General features: G+C 40.0%; 1 protein-coding gene across 2 annotated transcripts in view; it reads right to left on the bottom strand.

The window, feature by feature from the left end:
* Positions 1-23,377, bottom strand: part of SLC35F1 (solute carrier family 35 member F1) — a 416,917-nt gene that overhangs the window by 15,736 nt on the left and 377,804 nt on the right. For both annotated transcript variants that reach the window (XM_060114691.1, XM_060114692.1), the window contains exon 7: positions 22,439-22,593. In XM_060114691.1, coding sequence (XP_059970674.1) covers positions 22,439-22,593 — 155 coding nt within the window. The remainder of the gene's footprint in view (positions 1-22,438; positions 22,594-23,377) is intronic.

A 23,377-nucleotide genomic window follows, 5' to 3' on the forward strand; every position in this document is an offset into this window, starting at 1 on the left:
GAAATACACCAAGACACATATTAATCAAACTGTCAAAAATTAAACACAAAGAAATCATATTAAAAGCAGCAAGGCAAAAACAACAAATAACACACAAGGGAATCCCCATCAGGATAACAGCTGATCTCTCAGCAGAAACTCTACAAGCCAGAAGGGAGTGGCAGGACATAATTAAAGTGATGAAGGAGAAAAACCTGCAACCAAGATTACTCTACCCAGCAAGGATCTCATTCAGATTTGATGGAGAAATTAAAACGTTTACAGACAAGCAAAAGCTGAGAGAGTTCAGCACCACCAAACCAGCTTTACAACAAATGCTAAAGGAACTTCTCTAGGCAAGAAACACAACAGAAGGAAAAGAACTACAATAACGAACCCAAAACAATTAAGGAAATGGGAATAGGAACATACATATCGATAATTACCTTAAATGTAAATGGACTAAATGCTCCCACCAAAAGACACAGACTGGCTGAATGGATACAAAAACAAGACCCATATATATGCTGTCTACAAGAGACCCACTTCAGACCTAGAGACACATACAGACTGAAAGTAAGGGGATGGAAAAAGATATTCCATGCAAATGGAAACCAAAAGAAAGCTGGAGTAGCAATTCTCATATCAGAAAAAATAGACTTTAAAATAAAGACTACTAGAAGAGACAAAGAAGGACACTACATAATGATCAAGGGATCAATCCAAGAAGAAGATATAACAATTGTAAATATTTATGCACCAAACATAGGAGCACCTCAATACATAAGGGAAATATTAACAGCCATAAAAGGAGAAATCGACAGTAACACAATCATAGTAGGGGACTTTAACACCCCACTTTCACCAATGGAAAGGTCATCCAAAATGAAAATAAATAAGGAAACACAAGCTTTAAATGATACATTAAACAAGATGGACTTAATTGATATTTATAGGACATTCCATCCAAAAACAACAGAATACACATTTTTCTCAAGTGCTCATGGAACATTCTCCAGGATAGATCATATCTTGGGTCACAAATCAAGCCTTGGTAAATTTAAGAAAATTGAAATTGTATCAAGTATCTTTTCTGACCACAATGCTATGAGACTAGATATCAATTACAGGAAAAGAGCTGTAAAACATACAAACACATGGAGGCTAAACAATACACTACTTAATAACGAAGTGATCACTGAAGAAATCAAAGAGGAAATTAAAAAATACCTAGAAACAAATGACAATGGAGACACGACGACCCAAAACCTATGGGATGCAGCAAAAGCAGTTCTAAGAGGGAAGTTTATGGCAATACAATCCCACCTTAAGAAACAGGAAATATCTCGAATAAACAACCTAACCTTGCACCTAAAGCAATTAGAGAAAGAAGAACAAAAACATCCCAAAGTTAGCAGAAGGAAAGAAATCATAAAAATCAGATCAGAAATAAATGAAAAAGAAATGAAGGAAACGATAGCAAAGATCAATAAAACTAAAAGCTGGTTCTTTGAGAAGATAAACAAAATTGATAAACCATTAGCCAGACTCATCAAGAAAAAAAGGGAGAAGACTCAAATCAATAGAATTAGAAATGAAAAAGGAGAAGTAACAACTGACACTGCAGAAATACAAAAGATCATGAGAGATTACTATAAGCAACTCTATGCCAATAAAATGGACAACCTGGAAGAAATGGACAAATTCTTAGAAATGCACAACCTGCCAAGACTGAATCAGGAAGAAATAGAAAATATGAACAGACCAATCACAAGCACTGAAATTGAAACTGTGATTAAAAATCTTCCAACAAACAAAAGCCCAGGACCAGATGGCTTCACAGGCGAATTCTATCAAGCATTTAGAGAAGAGCTAACACCTATCCTTCTCAAACTCTTCCAAAATATAGCAGAGGGAGGAACACTCCCAAACTCATTCTACGAGGCCACCATCACCTTGATACCAAAACCAGACAAGGATGTCACAAAGAAAGAAAACTACAGGCCAATATCACTGATGAACATAGATGCAAAAATCCTCAACAAAATACTAGCGAACAGAATCCAACAGCACATTAAGAGGATCATACACCATGATCAAGTGGGGTTTATTCCAGGAATGCAAGGATTCTTCAATATACGGAAATCAATCAATGTGATACACCATATTAACAAACTGAAGGAGAAAAACCATATGATCATCTCAATAGATGCAGAGAAAGCTTTTGACAAAATTCAACACCCATTTATGATAAAAACCCTGCAGAAAGTAGGCATAGAGGGAACTTTCCTCAACATAATAAAGGCCATATATGACAAACCCACAGCCAGCATCGTCCTCAATGGTGAAAAACTGAAACCATTTCCACTAAGATCAGGAACAAGACAAGGTTGCCCACTCTCACCACTCTTATTCAACATAGTTTTGGAAGTTTTAGCCACAGCAATCAGAGAAGAAAAGGAAATAAAAGGAATCCAAATGGGAAAAGAAGAAGTAAAGCTGTCACTGTTTGCAGATGACATGATACTATACATAGAGAATCCTAAAGATGCTACCAGAAAACTACTAGAGCTAATCAATGAATTTGGTAAAGTTGCAGGATACAAAATTAATGCACAGAAATCTCTGGCATTCCTATATACTAATGATGAAAAATCTGAAAGTGAAATCAAGGAAACACTCCCAGTTACCATTGCAACAAAAAGAATAAAATATCTAGGAATAAACCTACCTAAGGAGACAAAAGACCTGTATGCAGAAAATTATAAGACACTGATGAAAGAAATTAAAGATGATACAAATAGATGGAGAGATGTACCATGTTCTTGGATTGGAAGAATCAACATTGTGAAAATGACTCTACTACCCAAAGCAATCTACAGATTCAATGCAATACCTATCAAACTACCAATGGCATTTTTCACAGAACTAGAACAAAAAATTTCACAATTTGTATGGAAACACAAAAGACCCCGAATAGCCAAAGCAATCTTGAGAACGAAAAACGGAGCTGGAGGAATCAGGCTCCCTGACTTCAGACTATACTACAAAGCTACAGTAATCAAGACAGTATGGTACTGGCACAAAAACAGAAAGATAGATCAATGGAACAGAATAGAAAGCCCAGAGATAAACCCACGGACATATGGTCACCTTATCTTTGATAAAGGAGGCAGGAATGTACAGTGGAGAAAGGACAGTCTCTTCAATAAGTGGTGCTGGGAAAACTGGACAGGGACATGTAAAAGTATGAGATTAGATCACTCCCTAACACCATACACAAAAATTAGCTCAAAATGGATTAAAGACCTAAATGTAAGGCCAGACACTATCAAACTCCTAGAGGAAAACATAGGCAGAACACTCTATGACATAAATCACAGCAAGATCCTTTTGGACCCACCTCCTAGAGAAATGGAAATAAAGACAAAAATAAACACATGGGACCTAACGAAACTTAAAAGCTTTTGCACAGCAAAGGAAACCATAAACAAGACCAAAAGACAACCCTCAGAATGGGAGAAAATATTTGCAAATGAAGCAATGGACAAAGGATTAATCTCCAAAATTTATAAGCAGCTCATGCAGCTCAATAGCAAAAAAACAAACAACCCAATCCAAAAATGGGCAGAAGACCTAAATAGACATTTCTCCACAGAAGATATACAGACAGCCAACAAACACATGAAAGGATGCTCAACATCTTTACTCATTAGAGAAATGCAAATCAAAACTACAATGAGATATCATCTCACACCAGTCAGAATGGCCATCATCAAAAAATCTAGAAACAATAAATGCTGGAGAGGGTGTGGAGAAAAGGGAACACTCTTGCACTGCTGGTGGGAATGTGAATTGGTACAGCCACTATGGAGAACGGTATGGAGGTTCCTTAAAAAACTACAAATAGAACTACCATATGACCCAGCAATCCCACTACTGGGCATATACCCTGAGAAAACCATAATTCAAAAAGAGACATGTACCAAAATGTTCATAGCAGCCCTATTTACAATAGCCCGGAGATGGAAACAACCTAAGTGTCCATCATCGGATGAATGGATAAAGAAGATGTGGCACATATATACAATGGAATATTACTCAGCCATAAAAAGAAATGAAATTGAGCTATTTGTAATGAGGTGGATGGACCTAGAGTCTGTCATACAGAGTGAAGTAAGTCAGAAAGAGAAAGACAAATACTGTATGCTGACACATATATATGGAATTTAAGAAAAAAATGTCATCAAGAACATAGGGGTAAGACAGGAATAAAGACACAGACCTACTAGAGCATGGACTTGAGGATATGGGGAGGGGGAAGGGTAAGCTGTGACAAAGTGAAAGAGCGGCATGGACATATATACACTACCAAACGTAAGGTAGATAGCTAGTGGGAAGCAGCCGCATAGCACAGGGAGATCAGCTCGGTTCTTTCTGACTGCCTGGAGGGGTGGGATAGGGAGGGTGGGAGGGAGACGCAAAAGGGAGGGGATATGGGAACATATGTATATGTATAACTGATTAAATTTGTAAAATAAAAAAAAAAATTAAAAAAAAAATTAAAAAAAAAAAAAAGAAGAAGAGAGCATAATCTGATTGGTGTTTTAAAAGGATCACCCCGGCTGCTGGTGGGTGATTAACTGTAGAGACTGTCAACTAAAAAAAAAAAACAATGCACCACCTAAAAGTTGAGAATTATGTTTCTTTGGCGGACAAAACTGAGCACTTAAACCCAGGATGCAGCCTCTCAGACAGCTCTGAGGGACGGCTCTGAAGAGCTAAGAGAAGAGCCAGGATATATAGGAGTTTTTGCAACAAAGACAAGGTAGTTGGAACATCAAAAGATTACTATTGATTACAGAAAACAGACATCTCAAGTTAAGGAATTTAGCACTTTTCTGTGTATGGAAAGATGCAAGAGTCTGGGCTCACTGAAATCATTCCTTTGATGTGCACCTCAGCTATCTGGGGCCAGTGTCCTGTACTTTCTCGCCCTGGGTCTCCTCAGAGTGCACCGTGGGGGGTGGCTGCAGTGGCTGACTTCTAGGTACATCCTGTTTCTATCCTGAGTCCCGTGGCTGTAATGTGATGCCTGCGATGTGATGCAACATCCTTTGTTTTCGGATAGGGCAGGCAACATTGTTTGATTGACAAGAGGAATAAGTGGAAGCAGAAAGACCAAGAGACTATTGAAATGGTCTAAGTGAGAGATGGTTGTATTCTGAACCAAGATGATGGCAGTAGAAACAGAAGGGGATCTATTTTGTCGGAGGATGGATAGAATTTGCTGATGGAGTAAACGTGGGGAGTGAAGAAGAGAGAAATTAAGAATCTCAGTTACTGAAGCTGACTGTTCTGAGAGTATGTGATTCTCTTCTAAGCATTTCTCATGGTGCGTTTATTGTCCTGTTGTCACATATCATCTTTTTAACGGAGAGGATTTACTCTTAACACCTTCTATAGCACTAGCATTCACTGCGTGGTGTCGTAGGTATAATTCCTGCCAATTGGTCTCCTTTCTCGCAACTTGAGAAGTGTTCTAAGATGAGGACCATATTTTGGAAGGTACATTTCATAACAATTCTAAATTAAGATTGATAACCTTAGATAGCAAACAAAGCTGTGGTCTACTTCCTCCAAAGTATTTTCATGTGTATCATCTCATTTCATTTTCAGAAAACCAGTCCCTCAGAGAAGCATGAAGCGCCGTGATGAACGACTTGGAACTGAGGAGATGGGAGGTGTGGGCAGGTCTAATAGAGAACTTAGGGCTTGTCTTGTAGTGACAGCTGACACAGCACCCAGAGGTTCCACCCAATTCTCTTCCCATCTCCTAAATGCTTGGTTAACTGCATTGTAGCCTAACTCTTTTTGTTTCTTCCATTCCCTATATTCAAGTTTCTAGGGCAATCCATATCTCTTATTTTACAGGGATGGGTGGGGCTCAACTTTATTTAACTCAACATATCTTGGAACAACTTTAATGGATTGTTGATGAATTTGGAAGCTGTTCTTTCTCAATTCATAGAAATGCACAATCATCAAGAAATATTATCCCGGCTGCAGGAGGGGGAAACCCCTTGACAAAATGAAAAATGAACTCTCCTGCAACCATATTGGAATTCCTCATTTCCTTCTCTCACATGCACCTGCTGGTGGCAAGAGAGACAGAAAAATGAAATAAATGGGTGAGTAATTTATTGTAAAGACTATCTTGATGTGGCAGCTGTCAAGGAAGAAATCATATTATGGTTTCAATGGCTAATAAATTTTTTTTCTAAATAAGAAGTCTGGTCCTGTAGACTGAAAAAAAAATGCACTACCTAAAAGTTAAGAATTATGTTTTATTTGGAGAACTTCCTGAGGACTTAAGCCCAGGAGACAAGTTCTCAGACAGCTATAAAAGGGAGTATTCCTAAGAGGTAAGGGAGGAGCCAGGATATACAGGAGTTTTGCAAAAACAAACTAGGTAGTTAAACATCAAAAGATTTCTGCTAATTAAAGAAAAAGCAAACATCTCAAGTAAATGAATTTAGTGCTTTTCTAGTATGGGAAGATGCAAGAATCTGGACTCATGGAAATCATTCCTTTGATATGCACCTTAACTGTCTAGGGTCAGCATCCTGTTTTTCTCCATCCTGAATCCCCTCAGGGTGCACAGTCTTGGCTGAACTGGCTGATGGCCTGATGGCTGCAACATCCTTTGTTTACTGGTAAGGCCGGTGACTCTCTTCATCCACAGAATGTGATAAGTAGCTGCCACCTTCTTAAATAGCCCTCGACACTCACTTTTTAATTCCAGAATATCACTGAGAAGTATTGGCAGTAGGCCCAGAATATTTGGTTATTCCACTGTAAAATCTTACATCATTATTACTTTTCCCCAGAATTGTATATTACTTGAAATCCATGAAGTGCTATAAAAAATATGACAGACATTCAACACTGTTCATTTTTTTTCTTTGTACCTATTACTAAAAATTAAATTTAATCTAATGTCTTAGGACTTGCAAAAAATGTGAATTTTGGGTTATGTTACTATTATACAAACACATTTTTAAAAATAAAAATCTAGAGGTTTCCCCTAAATTTGACATCCATGAACTGATATACCCATCTATATGTCTCTATATGTCTCTCTCAGTATATAGTTTTGAGGGAGATGGTGAGAAGTCACTAAGCTGTAAGGACATCTGTCACTTGGAAACGACCATCTTTATTGTCAAATTAACCTGCGCATATATACAATGGTTTTCTCCCGACACGTGATTCTGGGAAAGTTAATTGGATAATATTATTGTTATTATCTGATTTTTTTTTCTTTTGGGCACACAATATGCAGAAAATCAGTTTAGGATGTGCTCCCTGTCTCCAGATGGCTTTGCTTCATCCTTCTCTGTAAGCTATGGCTTTAATATCCATCTTAGCTCAGGACTGTTGTTTTGCATTGGCACCCCACTCATTCCTTTGCGTAAAATGAAAACAATTTAACCAATAAACTGAAGACATTTCACTGTATTGTATGCGTGCCACAGACATCCTTATAACAAAACTAACAGATGCGGCCTTAGATGCCACCAAGAACTCAAATAGGAGGCGGATACTCCACTTATTCTAAAACTGTGTAGAAATGATTACAATCAGCTTTGAAAACAAGTCCACACACTTGAAGTGCAAAAAAATCTGTAGCATTTTGTGTAGAGCTTCCAGCAGCTTTGTTAATGATACACTCTGCAGAGGAAATGGTTGTTTCCTGGTGCTGAAGATTAGGGAAAAGTTTGCAAGGACAATTATAGTCCACATCAGGGGTCAGTAAACTAACAAATCTGGCAGCTGCCTGGTTTTGTAAATAAAGTTTTATTGGAAGACAGCCATGTCCATGGCAGAGTTGAGTGGCTGTAAAGACTGCCTGGCCTGCAAACCTGAAATATCTAGTCTGATCTATTACAGAACTGTTTGTGGACCCCTGTGGATGTAGATACATCAACAAATACAGATATAGATACAGAAATACGGTATATGATAGTGACATTTCACAATTTTACTGTGGGATGACTTATAAATAATAAATCTGAATATTAGATATTATTTTTTCTGTAAATAGAATAAATTTCTTAGCAAATTTTCAACGTTGATGTGAGTTCCATTCTTCCTGTCTCCCATGACAATGTATACAGTTATTATGGCATTGAACTGGTTTCTAATACCCATGTTCCCTTGAGATGTTCCCTAAGCAATCCATCAATTCAAAGAATGCTATTGTGGGATCTAAATTTTTAACTTTTCAGCAGGTTTCATCAACTTGAGATGTAAAGAGTCCATATCAATCAAAAGCTTTTTGCATCTTATGTGAAAATTCCTTGATAACATTCAGCTTAGAAAACTGAAGTTTAACCTTTAAAGTTTCTTGTAGAAATAAGCGTTTCATTGAATAAATAATTGCTGAACAACTACCATGCCAGGCCCTGTACCAGATATCAGGGATCCAGCAGAGAGGGAGACATGCATGGCCCCTGTCGTCTTGAGCTTAGTACTTACTTCTTACATAAGGTCTGTCCTTTCATTTAAAGCTGAGACTGGGTAGTGCACAAAGGCAACACCAACGTAATCCCTAACTGCTGAGACTTCCAGAGCAATGGGAAATAGCTCCACTCCTGCACAAATATGCCTCGTTCTATGGAGCACCAAGAAGGAACTGGATGTAATACTGGTAGCCAAAATTTACGTTCAAGTTGCATTGAGTTAGATTGCTAAATGTGAGGCCCCGCAGAATGGTTTACAATGTATTTATTTAAAAATAGAACCACATCCCAAAATATATTTAAATGAGGAAGAAACTAAGCATATGACTAAGTTGGTGCTTAGCAATGTAATGAGTGAAGAGTTTTAGTTATGTAAAAAGAATGAGGAAAACAAACACAGAGAAACCCTTTAATTTTTTGTCCATGTTTGTCAATTAAAACCAAGAATAAACCACTTAGAAACTTCTAATCAGAGTCTCATTGCAATTTTGTCCCATTTTCCAATGGTAGAGATGCGTATTTAGATTTCCTTTTTATTTGAGGGGATTGCTAGCCTAATGTATTTCTGAACTGAAAATAATTTTTTTATGATTATAAAAATAACAAATGTTCATATAGTGTTTCAGCAATACATAATTTATCCAATACTTTTAAGTGAAGAACATGAAATATAAGTGCTCAAGATTCTACCATCCTTGATAATGGTGCTATTTATTGAGTGTTCACTGTGCCAGCTACAGTAGGTGATTTACACACACTATTTCATTACTATAAGGACCCCTAATGCTACCAGTTATACAGTATCCACTATTGTGACCCCCATTTTGCTGATGGGGAAACTAAGGTTGAGAGAAATTAAGTAACTTTTGCCCCTGGTAGCATCAGGGGTTCTTGTATAGAATTCAGAGGGTCTTCAAACCTGGATTTTTAATTTCATTGACCTCTAGCTGACATTTAACATTTCTTTGTCATAAATGTAAGCAATGAGCTACATTATTGTTGTACCATAGACTCTTTCGCAATAGAAATCACATGTGTTTTTATATCACACTACAATTGCTGCACAGATGTTTCTAAATATTGCTTACACTCGTCACTGCTTTGAAATGATAATAGTTATTAGATGTGCTTCCAGATCTTGTGGTTTGTATATTACTATAACATCACATTTAAAAATATTTTGATAACTTTATTTTAATACAACCAGCCTGCTCTGTAATGCTAAGCATATTTTATTTTAGACATTTAGAAACATCGAAAAAGGGGTCTTCAGGCTTCACCAGACTGCCAAAGGGACACATGGCACAAAAAAGGTAGGGGGCCCTTGGTAGGGAGTGAGCTGAAATGCACACACAGGTGGTCTGACTCCAGAGCTTCGGCTCAGGCTTGTGACAACTCTGTCATTCTGCCTGCCCTTGGACTCGTGTTCACATTTTGGTGAAGATATTTTCAGCTCTCTTTCCAATTTGGAGAGAATTGATTAAGTGGTGATTAGGCAAACTCAGGGAAAAGTCAAGGAAACATTCTTAGGAAAAAAAACCCTTCCCTTCTTCCTCTTATTCTCAAGGAGGCAGGGGAATTGGGGCTTGCCATTATCTGGGCCTCTGGGGTGAACTGGGGGAGCAGTTTCAAGGCCACCAAGGAACTGTACCCCTGGGAGTGGGACAGGTCATAGACCAAGTTGACCTACAAGTGTAAAGACATCAGAGACATTCTCAAACAGAAGAAAACCCAGAGATACCACACTTGTGAACTCTTGGGGAAAAAATAAAACCAAATTCCTTAATGACAAAGTCCAGTCACTCAAAAGATTGGAAAGGACTGGGTGCAGTGCTCAATTTTTAAAACAAAAAACCTCTCAATAGCTATAAAGCTCTGAGAAAAAGAAAGTGTTCCCTAAAAAAAGTTATCCTTTGAATACAACCATAAGACATATTTTCAAGGAAGCAAAGAACACTTCCTGACACCACTAGCCCAGTGGCACTTTTGCAGTGACTATTATAAAGTCTCCCCTCTTCAAGGCAGTTGACCATCTGCTGGAACATATTCCTTATAAGTGGACAAGTTGCCCTGTGGACAGCCTGGACAACCATGCATGGCAGCCCTAATTCCTGACAATACCAATAGTGATGAAATCCAGCCAAATAAGAGAAAAATCAAGATAAGGAATTCAGAAAAGAGCCTGGATTTCAGAGACTGGTGGTATAGCAAATGTAGTAAGTATGGAAATATGGGCTTTAGACCATAGGGATTATATTGATAGAAATTATTAAAATAATTGACAACATAAAAACAGTACAGCAGAAGTCAGGAAATGAAGAAGGGATAATATCAATCATCTCTCATGGACGGAATAAATAAAAACTCTCAAAACTTTAAGTATAGAGTTTAAAAGAAATCTTCCATATATAGTAGCCCCTGGAGATGTATAGAGTGATGTCTCAGCTTTAGGCAAGACAATGTTTGAGCCGATATTTGTTCTTCATCTTAGCAAACTGATGCTCTGATTTCCATGTGCTTGGGTCATCCATGGGAGATGGATCCATACAGGCCTGCTGACAAAATTAGGTGTCTGATTGTGCAGGAGGGGGGCAGGCTATGCACCCTGATGACAAACATATCCCATGCATTCTCCTGGAAGACAGCTAGCTGTTTTTTCCTGGCTGTGTTCCAGTCCAACCACAAGCCTTTCCATATGAAACTTCTGCAACACTTCTAGCTCATTCCATTTTTCCTTACAGCTTGTCCTGATGATATGAGTTCAGAATATCTGTTTGTGATGTGGAGTTTATGAATAGATTCATGTAGAAGGAATTTTGACTTCTGGTTATAATTCTGGACCTGCCGCACAATTTATCTCCAACTTCTCTAATCCTTCCAATATTTCTGGTAAATGGAAATTGCTACTATGGCAGATACTGGCTACTCGTTCACTAAATAAACCTGTTTTCTTTTCTTCCCGCACAAACAGCTTGACTACATTTCCCAGCCTCCCTTGCAATAGAATGTGGCCATGAGACTGAGTTCTGGTCAATAGAATGAGGAGGAGGTTATATACATCACTCCAGACACAGCCATAAAAGTCTCTAGGCTGTCTTACAGCGAGCCCTGAAGAGGACTCCAAGAGCCTAGCCCAGGAGCAGGCAAACTTTTTCTTAAGGGGCTAGATAGCAAATATTTCTGGCTTGTAGGTCACACAGTCTCTGTCACAACTACTCAGTGCTGCTGTTGTAGGGCAAAAGCAGCCATGAATAACATACAAAGAAATGGACGTGGCTGTACTCTGAGAAAATTACATTTACCAAACCAGGAGGCTGGCTCACAGTTCATAGTTTGTTGATCCCTGCACGAGAGGATGGCAGAGCCACAAGATGGAAGGAGCCTGGGTTCCTGAATGGCTGCCTGGGAAGCACTCCCTTCCACCCATGAAAGCACTTACTCTAATTCAGCAAGATGGAAACTTCAAAAGACACTGTACTGAGCGTCTGTACTGAGGCAGGGGGAAACCAAGTCTAAACATTCATTGCTCTCACTCCTGGGTATTTCATGGGAAAGGCTTTGGGGCCTCAGTGATGCTAGTTTCTCCAATTCTCTACTCACCAGTGACAGTTTAAAAAATATGAAGAGTCATAAAAGCTGTGTCAGTTTAAAAATCTCCCATTAATAACTGCATTAGGGAGTATTATACTTAAAATTCACAGCCTTTTAAGATACTGTTCTTACAAAAAAAATATAACTGGTTACTTATGCAGGTATTTTTATAAATAAGATGTGAAGTATTGCTTTCTGTTCATCAGCTGCCACAGGCTGGAGCTGCCTGCCTCGGCTTTTCAAGTGCAGTTCCATTACTGAAATTGCTCACTGTGGCTGAGGATCAACAGGGTTGCTTGGCTGCAGATTCAGATCTGTGGCTAATGAAAGATTCCGTTGATGCAATCTCTACAAACTCTGGCATTGAAACTCAGATGTTAAGGATGCTTGAGATTGCTGGCCTATTCAAGTTTCAGTGGTTTGGAATCTCATCCTTTGCATTAATCCGCCTGGTGATTTTTGCTGTTCTTGTCACCTTTATTTATAAATAGTTAAGAACCAAAACAGTGCTTGCAGCATAGCAGGCATAGAATACATAAACATTTGCTGAATGAAGTTCTTTTAAATTTAGTACACAACAACATATTATTAAATTAGCCCTACATCCAGAGTTATTAAACTTTTTCTTGCGAAGTCTCTTGTAACAACAATAACAACAAAACTAGTAAGAGAAACTGGCGCATGTTGGGAGGTAATTTTTAGTGGCTGACAGAGAGGGTCAGGGTGGATCAGGGAGCTTGACACCTGTCCTCATAGGATGTCATCTGGATTGCCTGAATAGGCAGCTGATGATGTAAGAAACTTTTCTGATTACTTGTCGAAAATAACTCACAGCAATTATAAAAATTTATCTGGTATAAAAATGCGACTAAAACATACAGATGAAGTTCTCAAAAATTCACGTGAATCACATTACCCAGAATAAAGTGGCATTCTTAGACAAATGATTTTGAAATCTCTCTCTACCTTGTTTTTCAGTAGTGAATATTTGGATGGTAAAAACGTCTTCCTGATGTAAGTGTGTAAGTTTTATGGTGCCCTTACCTTCCTAAAATATTACGTTCACTAGGATCACCTGTGGTTTCAGGCTGTTCGATATGGGGGGCCAGGTAAGCCAATGGCCTAAGTGGAGTGTTTAAAGGGGACTTGGAGAGAACTTACATTGTTCATTTCTTTCTCTATCATTCATTCATTCATTCATTTATTTAGCGGGTCTCTCACTGTTGTGGCCTCTCCCGCTGCGGAGCACAGGCTCCGGATGCGCAGGCTCAGCGGCCATGGCTATGTGAGATTTTCCCGGACCGGGGCACGAACCCATGTCCCCTGCATCAGCTGGCGGACTCTCAACCACTGCGCCACCAGGGAAGCCCTATTTTTTATTTATTTTGATAAGGCTACAAAAATAATCGCTTCTTATGAAATTACGCTCAACTTCATTACAGCAATTCTGTGGCAATATTAAGCCTTGAAAAGGTAATAGCAAAGTATGTGAAGCAAGCCATTTTCTATTTTAAATGTCAGGCAAAAGGGAATACCCTGCATATTCAACACTGGCAGCTTTTTTCCTGAAGAATGTTCAGCACATGATGGCATATGTTGAAAGAATGATTGATATTTTATTTTAACAACACTTGAAATTTTAAAATTTCTGGCTATCACCTAAAAATTCTATTGTAAGCAATGAAATAATCAAGGAATTCAGCTAAAAATGACTGATATAATATTTTCTAAATTTTTATGCATGAAACCCCAGTTTTCCATTTTCAAATAAGGAATAAGAGAAATCTCTAACAAAACTGTTAAAAGCTACACATCCAGTTACAAAATCTGAAAATAAGAGTAACATCTTAAAAATGGAATGAGATAGGGATTACTAATCCTGAACCGTACATTCAATCAGAGAAATGCATCACCACTGGTCACCTTTCAAAAATCACATAATCTCTTCAAAAACTCCCTAAGGCAAGTCTAATCACCTTGAAGTTGGATGAGAATAAATAGCTGGTTCAAAGCCCTTAAACAGTAAACAGAAGCCACAAATTCAATCTAGGCTCCTTTGACTTTGCAGTCCATGCTCTTTTTGCCACAGCAGACTGCTGAATTCATGCTTCACACAGCAGACACTGAAGTAGTCTTCTCACCCCAATTCATCTTCTCACCACCTGACTTAGTGTTTTCTTTGTTAAAGTGACAGATTAGCAGGTAACATAACTACTTTAAAAAGCAGTTGGGAAATTCAACAGAGCACAGTGTGTGTAAGTGGAGAGTACCTTCATTGCCCAGATTTGGCTTCTGAAGAGCACATCCACATGTCCCAGTTGGTCTGGCTTGGAGACATTGTACCCTTATTTGTGTTGGTGTAAATTATTAATGGGTCTCCTGTAGGTGGCAGAATGATGGCCTCCTCAAAATGTTCACACCCTAATCCCTGGAAGCTGTGAATATGTTACCTTACATGGTAAAAGGAACTTTGCAGATGTGATTAAGTTAAGCATTTTGAGATGGTGAGATTATCCTAGGTTATCTGGGTGGGCCCAATGTAATCACATGAGTCCTTACAAGGGAAGCAGGAATGGCAGTCAGATTTGAAGATGCTCTACTGCTGGCTTTGAAGATGGAGGAAGGGGCCACAAGCCAAGGAAGCAAGCGGCCTCCAGAAGCTGGAAAGGGCAAGGAAACAGGTTCTCCCCTAGAGCCTCCAGAAGCCACCCAGCTCTGCTAACACTTGATTTTAACCAAGTGAGACTTCTGATCTCCAATACCATAAGGTAATAAATCTGTGTTGTTTTTAACTATTAAGTACATGGTAATTTGTTAAAGTAGCCACAGGAAACCCATACCCTTTCAATTTCAAAAGTGTCCTTGTGTTCAATAAACAAGGGGATAGAGTTCATAACTGGTCACGCTTTGACCTTGAAAAGCCAACACACCATCAACTTGAAAACTTCCTATGTGAATCTCTTCCTGGGTTTGGTTTTAAGGGGTCTCTGAGGCCCAGTAAAGCTCATCTCCTGTAATTTCCATGGATTGCTATAGATTTACTGTTCTGGATTCAGTAGTGTTGTTAGGTACTAAAGAACAGAAATATATGACCACTTCTCAAAAGTCTTGTAAACCTAGAGTTTACAAGAGCACTATACCACGTAGATAGTCCACTTCAGAATTAGGTCTTTTGCTTCCTCGGGATGCTCAGTCAGCAGAAGAGGTAGAGAAGCGGCAGACAGTGGACTGATGGGTGGGGAAAGGAATGGATTTTTTCCAAGGATGGAAGGTGAGAAAAAGCAAATAATCAATGTTGGGCAAGAGCGCTTCATTTAATCATTTAGTTCTGCCTGAGTAAGCAACATCTGTGAGCAAATAGCCCTTCTCTCTCAACTTGTAGATATTTATAACCAGACCAGAATGTTGTTTAAAGACATCAGGATTAGGTGAAAGGTAAACTCTGACTGCAGACTGTAGTAAAACCAAATTAGATCAGGTCACAGGTTAATGGTCAGTACTGAAATGTGAGTCCCCTCCCCGTTATCCCTCTCACATTCTTGCCCAGCTTCCTCCAGTGAGGGGAACCCCCAAGACAGTCTAGTCCACTTTTGGATGAGTAATTGCTAATAAGGTTTCTTTCTATTTCACCATAATCTTATAACCTTCACCCTTTGGTCCTAGTGCCACCTGCTTGCAGCCACATAAATTGTCTGAACCAATGACTCTCAATTCTGGCTGCACACTAGGGTCAACTGGGGAGTCTTTAAAAATCTAATGCCCAGGCTGCACTGCAGACCACTTAAATACAGAATCAGTGAGAGTGAGACTCAAGCATCAGTATTTTAGAAACTCTTCAGGTGATTCCAATGTGTAGTCAAGGTTGAGGGGTACTGGCTTAAACTCTCTTCCACACTATACTCTTTTACGCTTTCTTTCTTTTTTTTTTTCTGCGGTACACGGGCCTCCCACCACCGCGGCCTCTCCCGCCGCAGAGCACAGGCTCCGGACGCGCAGGCCCAGTGGTCATGGCCCACGGGCCCAGCCGCTCCGCGGCATGTGGGATCCTCCCGGACCGGGGCACGAACCAGCGTCCCCTGCATTGGCAGGCGGACTCGCAACCACTGCGCCACCAGGGAAGCCCCCACACTATACTCTTTAACTATTTAAAGATGCCCTGACCTGAAATGAATCTTCTCTTCCTCAGGCTGTGACTTTCAACCATCTCATTAAAGCAGACAATGTGAGGCAACTAGCAGTTAGTACTAAGCCGCCCTGGAGAGGAGTGGTGTCAGGAACCAGGAGGGACGACTTGGTGGCCCAAAGGCCATGGTGGGCTTGAATTGGTTCCTTCCATGGTTTTAAAACTATAACCAGGAAAATTTAAGAAAAAAAAATGTCATGAAGAGCATAGGGGTAAGACAGGAATAAAGACACAGACCTACTAGAGAATGGACTTGAGGATATGGGGAGGGGGAAGGGTAAGCTGTGACAAAGTGAAAGAGCGGCATGGACATATATACACTACCAAACGTAAGGTAGATAGCTAGTGGGAAGCAGCTGCATAGCACAGGGAGATCAGCTCGGTGCTTTGTGACCGCCTGGAGGGGTGGGATAGGGAGGGTGGGAGGCAGACGCAAAAGGGAGGGGATATGGAAACATATGTATATGTATAACTGATTAAATTTGTTATAAAGCAAAAAAAAAAAAAAAAAAAACACTATAACCAGATAGATACTTCCAAGGACACTAGCAAGAAAATGAAAAGGCAACCACAGGGTAGGAGAAAATATTTGCAAATCATATATCTGATAAGTATCCAACATATATAAAGAAATACTATAACTCAATAAAAGACAAATAACCCAACTAAAAATGGGCAAAGAACCTAAATAGATATTTTTCCAAAGAAGATACATAAAAATATAACCACCTTCTCCCACTGCCCCAAATACACACACACAGACACACACACACACAACTGACAGCACCATTTTTAAATTTTGCAAAACTTGCCAAGATTTTTCATTGACCATAAACTGCTCTTAATGATAAAAGTACCCCCAATAAGCAGTTTTTAAAAATCAGTTTTCTGCGATGGCTCATCTGGCTGTGGTGGGAAACCTGCACGCCGCCCAGACCTGCCCTGCCGCCGGCTCTGGAGAGCCTCCCATCTAGGAAGCCCACAGCCAATGTCAGAGGCAGGCAAGCTGGGCCCTGGGGAAAAACATCCTGGATTTTCCAAATAATGACTACTTGATTGCAAATTCAAGCATTGCTTGGAAGATTCTTTTAGAAATTAAGGAAAAGGAATTTTTAAAAGATTTAAATTGAGAATTTATCTTATTTCTTTGCAGATATTAAATACTACTGTTCATAAAACAGAGAACAGTAAAAGGCAGTGTTTATTCAAGAAGTGATGTGGTATCAACTGTAAGTACAGGAGAGTGAAGGGAAAGGAGAAATAGAGCATTTGTCTATGTCATATGACATAGCCCATAATATTACCATGGCTTTGTGAATACTGCCTCTATACAAGGTTCCTGATTGGTCAATAGGATTCTCAAATTATTGTAAAGATATTTGTTTCAAAAAAGAAATGAAGCCAATTACGAGATTTATTTAAAAATTGTTTCAAAAAAGTTGAAATATAGAATGTGAGCAAAGATTTAGTACAAGCTTATTCCCCAAATTATTTATAATAGCCAAAAAGAGATATCACTTGAATTCAATAAGCAGGGATTGTTCAATCAGTGGTTCTCAATGTTTAGCAATGAGTGGAGACATTTTTGACTGTCACGACTTGCAGGATGCTATTGGCATCGAGTGGGTCAAGGCCAGGGATGCTACTAAACATCCTATAATGCACAAGACAGCCCCCCTCCCCCCACAAAGAATCATCTGGTCTAAAATGTCAATAGTGCCATGGTTGAGAAACCTGGGATTAAATAAATTAAAAGTATAGCCATTCCATGGAATACTATATATCTACAAAAATAATCTCAACTCTGGCTGTGTATTAGGATATGTGATGAACCATCTGAAGAGCTTCTAAAAGTTCCCACTCCTGACCAATCAGGATCAGGCTCTCTGGGGTAGGGCCTGGGCCTGGCTATGGTTTGTTTTTTTAAATAAAACTTTATTAAATCAAATAAGTGGGAATGTCTGTTTCCTAAGAAAGGCAGTTACAAAGGATAATAGCTGGTATGGGGTTGTTGACTTGGCTTTGAGCCTTATGGTCTCCAACTGTTGGAATGGCTATGTTTTGTATTTTCTCCAAGTGATTATAATGTACAGTCAGGGTTGAGAACCACTCATTCACATTCACATTATATACAGATATTAAAAGACAAGGAAGGGCTTCCCTGGTAGCGCAGTGGTTGAGAGTCCGCCTGCCGATGCAGGGGAACACGGGTTCGTGCCCCGGTCCAGGAAGGTCCCACATGCCGTGGAGCGGCTGGGCCCATAAGCCATGGCCACTGAGCCTGCGTGTCCAGAGCCTGTGCTCCGCAACAGGAGAGGCCACAACAGTGAGAGGACTGCGTACCGCAAAAAAAAAAAAAAAAAAAAAAAAAGACAAGGAAATATATACATGCTAAGTTTATTTATTTATTAATTTTTAAAAGATTTTATTTTTTTGATGTGGACCATTTTTAAAGTCTTCATTGAATTTGTTACAATATTGCTTCTGTTTTATGTTTTGGTTTTTCGGCTGTGAGGCATGTGGGATCTTAGCTCCCTGACCAGGGATTGAACCCACACCCCCTGTATTGGAAGGTGAAGTCTTAACCACTGGACAGCCAGGGAAATCCCTACATGCTAAGTTTAAATCAAGCATGTAACAAAGAAGTATGCATGGTGTAATTAAATTTAAAAATATATATGAACTGCAAATATGTGTACTACAAAAGTAATATGCACTGTAAATTGTACCAATGTATAACAATACTCATCTGTATTTTCTGACTTTCTCACAACTGGTATGTATGTCTTTGTAACAAAAGATAACAGGTCACTCAAGAAAACATTTTGGCAGTTTCTTATAAAACTAAACACGCTACAACCATAAGCCCAGCAATTGTACTCTTGGTTGTTTATTTCAGAGAAACGAAAAATCTGTTCACACAAGAACGTGTAAATGAATGTTCATAACAGTTTTACATGTAATAGCCTCAAACAGAAACAACCCAGAGTCCTTCACTGAGTGCATGGTTAAATAAATTGTGGTACATCCATACTGTGGAATAGTACTCAGCAATAAAAAAGGAGCTACTAATATGTAAAACAATATGGATGAATCTCCAGAGAATGATGCTGAGAAATTATGCTGTGAAAAAAGTCAATCCCAAAAGGTTACATACTGTATAATTCCATTTACATGGAAGTGACAAATTTAGAGAAATGGAGAATAAATGAGTGGTTTCAAGGGGTTAAGGAGGTGGGTGAGAGACAAGTAAGCATGGCTATAAAAAGGCAACAAGAACAACCCTTGTAGGGATGGAAATATTCTGCATGTCAACTGTGCCGATGTTAATATCCTGATATTATACCACAGGTTTGCAAGATGTCACCAATGGGGGAAACTAGGTAAAGGGTAAATGGGAACTCTGTATTATTTCTTAAAACTGCATATGTATCTACAATTATCTTGAAAGTCTGATTTAAAGAAAGACAATAGGAATCAATTTTAACTAGAGAAAACACCTATTGTGTTTTCTTACCTTAAGGAAATTTAACTGTTAAATGGTAACGAAATATATGTGTATAGTGAAAAGCATTGCTTTAAGAGTTAAAAAACATCTATGACACCTCCAAATAGGTGAGTACAGGAATGTAATTTTCGGATAACACAGGTTCCCTTCTGATGGCACGATGACAGGGTACTACACGGTTTCCTCTTCCCCAAAGTTACTTATCCTAAGTTACCAGTAACATACAAATGATGAGAGAAGAAGATGAATTTTGGAGAATTAGAATTTACCTGGTTCACCAGCCTTCCCAGTTTCTGATGCTTGTTTATGCAGAGAACCCCAGGTCTAACCAAAAGCCAGTGGAAGTATGAGGAGTGACAGACTCAAATATGAACAAGCACTGCTCAGGGACCCCTTTTCAGGTATTTGTTCTCAAATTCAGAGAACATCAGCCTCACGGAGGAGCAGACTCCCCCAGGTGCACCCCCAGATGCTGATTCTGTGGCTCGGGGTGTGGCCCAGGAATCTGCATTTTTAGCAAGTACCCCTGGTGAAAGCAGACTTTCCAGAACACTGCTATGAAGGATGCTGAGAGCCGAACTGGATCTGGACTGCCCAAGAAGTGACTGTAGTCATCAAAACAATAGGTTTCAGGGCTTCCCTGGTGGCGCAGTGGTTGAGAATCTGCCTGCCAACGCAGGGGACACGGGTCCGAGCCCTGGTCTGGGAAGATCCCACATGCCGCAGAGCAACTAGGCCCGTGAGCCACAACTACTGAGCCTGCGCGTCTGGAGCCTGTGCTCCGCAACAAGAGAGGCCGCGATAGTGAGAGGCCCGCACACCGCGATGAAGAGTGGTCCCCACTTGCCACAACTAGGGGAAGCCCTCGCACAGAAATGAAGACCCAACACAGCAAAAGTAAATAAATTAATTAATAAACTCCTACCCCCATCTTCTTTAAAACGAAAACAAAAACAATAGGTTTCAGTCATCTTTCCTCAAGGACGATTAAAGGGATTCTTCTAGTTGGACCTTATAAAGACAATTACAGGAGGAAGTGCTGAGAACAGAACTCATGCTGAGGAATGGACTAGATGTGGATGCTTAGCTGTAGAGGAGAGACAGAAAAATGGCAGCCACTGTGCTGTACTGATGAGACCCCGGCTGAGTAGTCCCCAGGGCTCTGGAAAAGAATGGGGTGTGTTTGGAGGGGGATTCTGAGGGGAGGTGGTCCTCCTTACACTGTGGTGGGGAGCACTGGGGGGAACATGCTGAGACTTTACTTTTTACCCTTATGAGGACCAGGGTGCACTCGGGAAACAGATTGTACCAACCAGACAAAACACAAATTACCCACAACGTACAAATGCTGCCCAGCAATAGACAATCTCTTTAAGCTGCCATTTTAGCCACCACGCTCGGCAGAAGTTTCCATGTAAAACAGGGACTCAGCGTTCTATCCCTATCTGCTGTCATGGTTGCTTTCTTCACCTCTCATCTGCCAGATCTGCTTCTGGTTCTCCCAGCTGCCAACCTTGTTTGTGACCTCTTTTCCACCTGTGTCTGCTCTTCTTGGTCTGTTTCTTGGCTATGATTTTGGCTTAGCACAGTAATATTTCTGACCAGTCACTTCTGCTGCTTGGCCTCGGGTCATCATCTCAAGGACTTACACCCTCCAGCTCAGCATGTCTCCAGGAACCTCCAAACCCAGTGTGACCTGGTTGAACATGCCCTGCCCACCACGATGCCCTATCAACTGGCCACATCCGTGAGATGATGACATTACCTGTAATACTGCTGGTGAAGCACTTGGCTAGAAGTGGCCCAGAGCAGCGCCTCTCTTCTTCTGTCTCTTCTTCTTTGGCCTGTCCTAATTTGGTCTTATCTCTTTGGGTATCCCTTACTTGTCCTTTTTCACACTGGTCATAGTCCCCACTGACCCTTATCTTATAGGACTAGTTAAGGAATGGCAAGCGGGTCTCTTCTCACATACCAAATCTAGTCAATTGTTAATGAATCAGTGAGTGTAGTGTTTAAAAAATAGCCTCTCATAGCACACCTCAGTGGACCATAACCAATGTCATGCCTGCCTTGGGTGAGGATGTGGGTAGAGTCTTACACTTGAAGAGATTGCCATCTTTGTACTGAATAGTTTCTTCTTTAGGGCTGATATAATAAAAACTATTTTGAATGCATTAGCATTTTCCATTCATATTTGCTATAAAAATACATGCAAAACAGAAACTGCAGGAACTGTGTCTTTTCTCCAATGAGAATACACTCTTCTGGTGCCTTTGGCAGAATCCATTTGGCAGTTATAGCTTGAGAATTGTACAAGTCTCCCTAGCTTTAGGCTGGAAAAAGAGTAGCTGCTGGGGTGAATGATGTCAGAAAAACTGTCCCCCATTATTTGAAAGCCTTTCCCTCTAGAGCTGTTTCTTATCTTTCACTATCAAATGTCTGTAGTGACTAGTCTCTTATGACAAAATGTTGCTTCAGTCTTATAGTTGGAATGTGAATACCCAGGTCATAGGGGTTAGCACACAGAGGTGTGTTCCTGCTTCTCAATGCAAAATCACAAAATTGGGGCAATTCCACAGCAGAGTATTCCTACCTATATGCATTCCTTCCTACAAAGTATCATCTTCAGAAAGGAGCACTGACTCCACTTACCTTGTAGTGGAACAGAAACAATCCACAGAACAAGCTGTACAGATCTGCGGTGAGCAGGGAGAGGTTGACCGAAGTGGCGCTGGTTTTCTTTATGACCACTGGCATGAAGCTGTAGAGACCAAACATGCAGGCACTAAAGCCAACGTAGAGCAGCCCTGATGGGGAGAGGAAAGAGAGGAGACGTCACAGCCTCCTCCAGGGCCTCTGTGGATCCACAGTGGGTGAAGGAAGGGGAATGGTGCCCCCGACTTATCTTTCACTCTATTAACGGATGTTTATTATTGGGTAATACATAGCTAAAACATAAAGTAAAAAGTGAAAATCTGCACGTGGAACAAAAACCACATGCTTCTCACACATATATGATGTTTTGCTTCTTCCGCGAAGGAGGACCTCTTAGTGGCTACAGTCAGAACATAGGGTCAAGTCTCCTAAATTCTATTTCTGGTTGTGCTGTAAGTAGTATCTAGTACCCATGTCTTTTAAAACGTTTTTCATTTCTTTTTTATTTGCAACATAGGAACAAAACTGCTTGGTGTCATGTATTGCTCACAATGATGAATAACTACACAGTCCTTAAAATGGAAGGGCTTACATGACAAAGAGATGTGGACTAAGTCCGAGTACTGCACTGAAGTCCTAACTGTGTGACCTTGGGCAAATCACTTCATTGCTTTGACACAAGATGATCTGTCAGTTTCTTCCAGATTTGTGAATCCTGCTCAGCCCTACCGCCAACCCCAGAGTCCTGTTCCGCCATCACTCTTCCTAGTATACCGTGGGCCTGCAGGCTCACGTTTTAGGCTCTGCTGTTTTATAAATAGATACATGCAGGCTCTGTTGTTTTAGAAATAGATAGGTAAATGCTTTGTAGACCATCAAAGAACGAAGTTTTGCAAAACAGAAAGATAAAAAAGAAGAAAAAAATGCCCTTAAAAT

This window comes from Mesoplodon densirostris, chromosome 12 (assembly GCF_025265405.1).
Source record: "Mesoplodon densirostris isolate mMesDen1 chromosome 12, mMesDen1 primary haplotype, whole genome shotgun sequence".
NCBI lineage: Eukaryota > Metazoa > Chordata > Mammalia > Artiodactyla > Ziphiidae > Mesoplodon > Mesoplodon densirostris.